Genomic DNA, 8,051 nt, shown 5'->3' with positions numbered 1-8,051 from the left:
TAAAACTCAAATAGTATCTTTAATAAAAATAAATTTAAAAAGAAAAGAAAGGGAGTGATAACACAGTGAACCTGTAAAAATAGGCTGGAGTTTGTCTAAGTCTGATATTCTTTAATATGGAATTAATATTTCTGATCTATATTTCTGAATAAAAATTGTTCTGTCAGGCCCTATCTGAGGTTTGTTAGTTTGGAATGTTGACCTCTGGCCTTCCACAAGATCTCTCTCTGTACTGTTATAAATCTGAAGGCCAATTGTAGCTGTGTCAAACAATCTTAATCCCCCCCACCTCGTAATTGCTTCTCGACAGGTGTATGTAAAAAAAAGCAGACCAAGCTTTGAAGGCAAGAGACTGTTCTGGTTATGTAGATAGGATATCCTTATGATATCTTAGAAAGGGAGGAACCCCAATGTTTTATATATCTCTATCTAATACAACATAAAATATCAGGTGAGAAGAGACAGTAGTGTTGGCTAATTGGATCTTTGGCAGTTCTGAAATAGAATTAGGTTAGAGAATCATAAAATAATGACACCGTCATGTATAAATGTGTAACCTGATTGGCTGGTCACCAAAGTTTTGTGTAATTGGTCTGAATTCTGTAAATATTGATTATTCATTTCATTCTGCATTGGTATCTATAAGGATGCCATCCACCCATTGGTAAAATCCTAGAGAATAAAATTTCATTTACAAGTCTAAGTTTGGTATTTCATTTTTTAACTGAAAGACAATTATGGTTAACAAGTTGGATTGTGCAGGGTCAAACTAAGTTGTAGTTTACTCTGATATCAACAGGGAACCCTTTGGGAAGCATTTGGCTGTGACTGCGTGCAGAAGGACTGATGGGAGAGGGGCAAGGCTGGAAGTCCCAGGTCCCGACGCACGGTTGCCACAGGCCAGGCCAGAGGCTCTGGGGTCAGTGCCTGAACGGTCCAGTAGCGTAGCTGAACGTGAGGGCCTGTTGCTTAGGAGGAGAAGCTCGGTGAGGTGACCTTGGGTAGTTATCTCAGCACACGAGTCCCTTGAACTTAGGGGTGCAGCTGAGTAAAGGGGCCAGAGAAGAAGCAGGTCAAGTGGCCTGGGAAGAGGAGGAAGGAGAAGTAGGGGAGGTCCACTCCTATAGGGAGGGTTGGTGAATGTTTCCGGGGTAACCTGGAAGCCCAGGAGAGTGGCCAATCGGCGGCTACGTCTGCCCCTCGTCCCGCCGCCCCCCCCACTGTTCGGGGCGGCTGAGGTGTGGAGGACAGGCGTCGAGGACAGGAGTCATCAGGCCCCGCGCGGCTCCCGAGTCAGTGGGCTCTCGCCATGGTGGCCACAGCCGCCCGCAGGAGAGGCCTCCGGTGCCTGGGGCTTGCCTGGCTGCTGCGGGCGCTGCTCCAGTGTCAGGCCGCCTCTGCCCTCTACGTGCAGGTTTATGCCCACGAGGAAGAGTGCTTCTTCGAGCAAGGCATGGTGGGAGCCATCATGGTCCTCAGCTTCCAGGTGAGGCGGGGAGGCGGCCTGGACATCGACGTGGCGGTCACGGGCCCCGATCACGACCTGCTCCTGCAGCTGGATCGGCAGACCTGCGGCCGCTACGCCTTTCATGCCCACCTGCCCGGGCCCTACAAGTTTTGCTTCAGCAACCGTGTGTCCACCTTGTCGCCCAAGATAGTGATGTTCACCGTCCACCCCAACTGGGGCCCAGCTCCAGCCAAGGCCCAGGATGAGGAAGACTGGACCCAGGGGCTGGAAGAGGTGATCATGGAGCTGGCCGAGGCCCTGCTGGCGATCAAGCGTGAGCAGGAGCACATGGAGCTCCAGGACAGGATCCATCGGGATGTCAGTGAAAATACCAACCTCAAGGTGATCACGTGGGCTTTCTTCGAGGCCAGCATCCTGTTGACCATGTCCCTTGGCCAGCTCTACTACCTGAGGAACTGCTTCCAGGTCCACAGACCACTGTAAGAAAATACCCTTCCCAGTGGGAGGGGGGATCTCCCTTATCTCCCCACAGTCAAGTTTTATCCATTACTGAGGCTTCACAACATGGGCTCTCCCTTAGGCTTTTTGGAGATCATTCCTTGCAGATCCTTCCATCTTCTAAACCGCTTGAGTGGGGAGAGGGAGTTTGGTAAGGTTGGCAAGAACACAATTACTGTTTACTAACTAATGTGAACTGAAACCTTTCTCTTTGACCCACACTATAGAACTCAAGCAGACTTGCTTTGACTGGAAGGGATCACTCAAGGGGTCACTGGAATGAGGTGAGTGACTCTGACTGACTTCTAGAGATCCATCACAGCAAATCAGAATGCATTCTTCCCCTCCCCATCCCCTACCACCCCTTTTTTGCCTCAACTTTCCTGTTTTGAAATCCATGAATTTTGTCCAAAAAAAAGACATCTTGGGGAGACCCTTACTCCCAAGTGGGCAGATGGGGGTGGGAATTTCACTCTTGCTGTGCCTTTTGGGGGAAAAATTCATTTTCTTCAGTTCTCTTATTCTTACAATTTATTGTCATTACATTAATGTGTTATTAGAAAAACATCAAATTGCTTTTATAAAAGTACAATGCAAGAAATCATTAAATCTTCTAAATAGATCATAATGGACAGTCATTGGACTCTCCAGTATATGCACTTCAAACTAGATACTTGTTTCTCCTTTAGCTTTACTTTTATTTTAAAACTCCCCCAAATAAATTTCCCCAGATCCAAGATGGAATGTTTCTGACATTGAACCCTAAGTCTCAGACTTGAACTACAGAATCTTCTAATGTAGAATAAGTAGTTAACCAGTTTTCTGCCTCAGACTTGTAACTTAACCAACATGGATTGATATTTCAGAAAATGGTAGTCTTCTAATGCAAGCCTAGCTGCAGTTCTGTCACAGGCAGTTTGCTCACATGTATTATCATAATTGTGGGAAAACTAGATGCTTATGGCCAAAGACTTAAACATCTTGGGGATTTTGTTGAAATGGTTTTTTAATGAATAAATATTTTTATTTATTTTTCTAGCTGCAGGCAAAGATAGTTTTCAACATTTACTTTTTGTAAGATTTTGAGCTCACATTTTTCTCCCTCCCTCCTTTCCTTCCCCATTCCCCTTGACAGTAAATAATCTAATACAAATAACTATGTTAAACATATTTCCATATGAAACAAAAGATAGGAGAATCATAGCAAAAGGGGGAAAAAACCATGGGGGGGGGAAACATAAAACGAATTTTAAAAACTGAAAATGGTATCCTTTATCCTGAATTCAGACTCCATGGTTCCTCCTTTCCTGAATGTGGATGATACTTTATCACAAATCCTCTAGAATTGTCTTTGATCATTATCCTGTCCCATAGTTGATCAATGCATAATATTGTTAATGTATACAAAGTTCTCCTGGCTCTGCTCACTTCACTCAGCACCAATTCATTTAAGTCTTTCCAGAGTTTTCTGAAATCCCCATCCCTCTTGATTTCTTATAGAACAATACTGTTTCATCACACACAGACAGACAGACAGACACACACACACAAACACACACACAAACACACTCATATCACAACTTGTTCAGTCATTCCCCAGTGGATGGGCATCCCCTCAGTTTCGAATTCTTTTGCCACTCCAAAAAGAATGGCTATAAAGATTTTTGTATATGTGGGTCTTTTCTCCTTTTTTATGATCTCTTCGGGATATAGATCTAGTAGTTGTATTGCTGGATCAATTTGATGGCCCTTTGGGCAGAGTTCTGAATTGCTCCCCAGAAAGGTTGGAGATTTTGTTGTAATGTTAAATAGCTAACATTTTATTTGAGTCAACAGTATTATAACTGTATTTATAAGTTGGTTTTTTTCCCCCTCTTTCTTTTTAGGCAAATATGAATGCTGTTGTGTTTAGAAAATTGCCTCCCAGCATCTGAAGATTAATTTCAAATAAAAACATCAGTTTATAGTGTAAAACTGGTTCATTCAAGCATTATATTGTATTTGTGATTTTTTCATGTTCCAAGTTAAAAAAAATTTAACTCGATGCAAAATATTTGCAGCATTTCATAAAAAAAATTTATTTGTTTTACCCTGATTTGGGGGGGAAGATCCCTGAATAACAATTCAAAATGACTGAAAAATGTAAATTAAATAAATAGGGATCTAAGAGAATTCAGGTTCAATAACAAAGCAAATGTTTAAAAAAAGGAAAAAGAAAAGACTACAAAAAGTCCAACAGATTTCTACATTCTGACTGTCTGGGATGAGTTTTCCCACTTAAATAAAACTCAGAGATTTCTCAAGGTATGAAGAGAAAAGTTTTATTCACTTCTCCAGAATTGAACTCCTTGCTCCACCTTAAACATGGGGAGAAAAAAGGGGTTACAAGAGCAGGAAATCCAAGATCTATTTATCCTAATTTGATCCCCCCCACACTGACCCATCCTCATTAGTGAGGAATGTGGTCTTCACAATCTATAAGCATAAATTACTCTAAAGAAAAAGCATATAATTCGAACAGAGACAGGTTCTCCCCTTCCAGGACAAGGAAGGTAGAAACATCTGGACTTCAATCCAGATAAAATACAGGGTCAGTTTACTCTTTACATTCTGGTCAAGGTAACATTTAATTGCTTGTCAGGGGAGGAGGGGCAGAAGAGACATAAGACACAGCTCAACTGTTTCTAATCTATAATATTCTACTGAAGAAATCTCAGACTTTAGCCCACTCATGACCTTCTCCTAGGTCATTGGGAACCTTTGAGAGAGAAATTTCAGTTGAGTGGTGGGTTCTTGGGGACAATTTTCAGAGTTGTGAGTCAATCCATCAACTAACATTAATAAATATTAACTTAATAAAGTTCCAGACACATAAGGGAAAGCAACAAACAAAAAAAAAAGCAAAAGACAGTCCTTCTTCTCCAGGAATTCACAATCTAATGGAGCTACAGTAAGCAAACAGCTGTGTTCAGAGATTAAAAATGCAGAGAGAAAGCACACAATTAAGGGGAACTGGGAAAAGCCTCTCTATAGAAGATGGGGTTTTAGCTGAGACTTGAATTTAGGGTTCTGGGAAGTGAATAGCTGTTGACATTTCAAGATAGGTTTCACAAGCTTTATAATTTTCCTTTATTACAGATTCCCCTCTGGACCCAGAAATATTTGGTACATTATTTTAAAGATAGCTTCTCATTTGAGGATTCAAGGATCAGGCATTTTCTAAACTGTGAAATCCCACTGTCATGAGAAAATGCACCTCCCTCCTTTCTTAGTAGAGGTGGAGGGCCATGGACAGGGCAAATACTGTTATCCTGTGTTGAGGAGTTGATTTCCTTGAAGATGATGCACAAAATATTCAAGTTAAAAACACGTAAAGACATTTTTCCACTTCAAATCCAAACATTCACCGATCTGTGCTTTGCTGGATACCCCACACCCCCTAATCAGAATTGCTCCCTCTAGTTTTCTAACTTCAGGAGGAGGAGGGATGATTATCAATGTCAGTAAATATTTCTTAAGCTGCAGTGAACCGCTCCCTACCCTTCAAGGAGCCTCCATTCTTTTAGGGGAGACTTGCTTAGGATGTTCTACAGCTAGTAACTGTCTGAGCCTGTATGTATGAGATATATCTTCCTGACTCCCAAGACTGACATTCCACCACACCACCTAGCTTGTATATGTATGTCTATATTTATTTATATATATATATATATATATATATATATATATATATATATAGTTCATGTAGTGAAATATTATGGAGCTAATCCTATTAACAAGCTAATTCTATTAACAATCCCATATAAGGGGTGGCTAGGTGGTGCAATGGATAAAGCACCGGCCCTGGAGTCAGGAGTACCTGGGTTCAAATTCGGTCTCAGACACTTCATAATTACCTAGCTGTGTGGCCTTGGGCAAGCCACTTAATCCCATTTGCCTTGCAAAAACCTAAAATAAAATATCCCATATAACAAGAGAAGATTGTCAAATTAGGAACTCAAGGGCAACGAGGTGGTGCATCGGATAGAGTACCAGCTATGGAGTCAGGACAATCTGAGTTTGAATCCAGCCTCAGACATAATAATTTTCTTAGTTGTGTGACCTTGGACAAGTTACTTAATCCCATTGTCTTAAAAAAATTGGGAACTCATGATTCATATGAAAGTTAGAACTTCAGTTTTTACTTGCCCTTTCTATCTTTACCAGGACCCTGTACCTGATATAGATAATGCTATCTACAGCATGAGAGAAAACTCATTAAAAAGGATTTTTTTCCAAGGCCAAAAATATTCATTCTTTGAAGTTAATTCTGTCCAAACATTTTCTCAGAGATTTTTAAACTGAGCTTAGATAATTTGGATTCCTGGACAGGAATCTTCCTCCAATTAGCCAAAAGACAACATGGTGTCTTTAGAAGAAATGTACTGACTAGATCCTATACTTTAAAGTTTTTCCCAGGAATCTTTGAACCAGACACTGAGGGACCCAAAAGAAAAATGATTTTGGTATCAAATTTTTTCTACCAAATCAGAATCACTGAAACAAATAAACTAAACCAATTTTCTGGAACTAATTTAAATAAAATTCACTAAAATCAGCTTCCTGAACCCCACAAAGTATTTTATATGTCTGGCCAAGCTTTGATGCACTTGGTGGCAGCACATAGTATAATAGAGACAGTAATGGGAATGAATGAGATCCCTAGATGATTTCTGGCCTGTCCTCAATTACAGCACTGAGATATGATGTGCATTCTTAGCAAAATCACTTAACCAGTGATGAACTAAAACCAGACTGGAAATAGACTGAGGAAGCCACTGTAGAACTTTATTTTATTTATTTGTTTGTTTGTTAGGTTTTTGCTAGGCAGTAGGGTTAAGTGGCTTGCCCAAGGCCACACAGCTAGGTAATTATTAAGTGTCTGAGACCGGATTTGAACCCAGGTACTCCTGACTCCAGGGCCGGTGCTCTGTCCACTGCACCACCTAGTTGCCCCCACTGTAGAACTTTAAATCAGGCCAGAGTCACTGAACCATTTGATCAGTGGTCAGTACCAGGACCACTTAATCGGTGGTCAGAACCACAGTGCCAGATCCTACCTGGGCTGAGCCAGAGACAATGGTTATGACACACAGACAAGACTTGCTTAGGAGCCTGCAGAAGAATGAGCTTAAAAAAAAAAAAAAAGACACAAAGGGCAGCTTGAGCCTCAAATAGGTTAATGGAGGAGGAAGAGCCAAGGACAATTCAGATTTTTCAACTGGCTTGTTATCTAAGAAATCTAAGGTTTATCAATAAATGATCACGTCCTGGGGATCGCTTTTGTTCAGGTGAGGTTAATATTAAAAGGCTTTTAGTTACCCAAAATTGCAGGAGTGGCCCTGTGCCTGACTCCCGAATAATAAAGGGAAGTAAAATATTCCTATAACAATAGATAAAAATATACCTCTGTGGTTTGTGTGTGTGTGTGTATGTGTGTGTGGTCTAGTAGTCTTGAAGTCACCATGGCATCCCCTTAAGCAAAGTTTCATAAAATCTATTCAGAGAAACCAATGCTATCACATTAGCCATTAGAAAAAAGTACGGCCGATAATCCAGCCGTAGTCCAAAAATGCCTTGCCACCTACAGTTTCTCTTTCCTCCGAAGCTGTGTACCTCCAAGAGCACTGTGTCCTGAACCTTGACATGTACAAGGAGCTAGTTCCAGGTAGACACCAAAAGCAGATTTTTAAGGAAACCAAACTCAGAAGGCTACTTGGGAGCTTATCTCCTTTCCTTGGGAGCACAGTAGCTTCTATGAGACCAAGCCTTCCCACCTGAATAGATCATTTGAATAGACCCATCCCTCATGCTCCCCAAAGCAGTGCCACCCTCATGTGAATTTTATTCTTTGTTTACCTAACCTGTTTATTAAATCCCCTTCTCTTCTCTCCCACTTTTCCCTCTTATTTGTCAATAAAATTTGAATATTGAACAGGCCTCCATTGTTATGACATATTATTCACAGCAATTGAACTCATTAAGGGTCTTGTTTTCTATTTGTTTTGCTTTTGCCAAGCAATGGAGTAAAGTGACTTGCCTAAGG

The 8,051-nt window shown here is 41.1% G+C and overlaps 1 protein-coding gene across 1 annotated transcript; it reads left to right on the top strand.

Moving 5' to 3' along the window:
- The first annotated feature begins 979 nt into the window (after positions 1-979).
- LOC141502536 (transmembrane emp24 domain-containing protein 2-like) lies at positions 980-3,926 on the top strand. Its single transcript, XM_074207292.1, has 3 exons — positions 980-1,947; positions 2,194-2,250; positions 3,853-3,926. The coding sequence occupies exons 1-2, from the start codon at positions 1,310-1,312 to the stop codon at positions 2,213-2,215; spliced, it is 660 nt and encodes a 219-aa protein (XP_074063393.1). The 5' UTR covers positions 980-1,309; the 3' UTR covers positions 2,216-2,250; positions 3,853-3,926.
- Positions 3,927-8,051: the final 4,125 nt, after the last annotated feature.

The sequence above is a fragment of the Macrotis lagotis genome, chromosome X (assembly GCF_037893015.1).
Source record: "Macrotis lagotis isolate mMagLag1 chromosome X, bilby.v1.9.chrom.fasta, whole genome shotgun sequence".
Taxonomy (NCBI): domain Eukaryota; kingdom Metazoa; phylum Chordata; class Mammalia; order Peramelemorphia; family Peramelidae; genus Macrotis; species Macrotis lagotis.
Note: the sequence above shows the minus strand (reverse complement) of the source record. Positions and strands in the feature narration are given on the sequence as shown.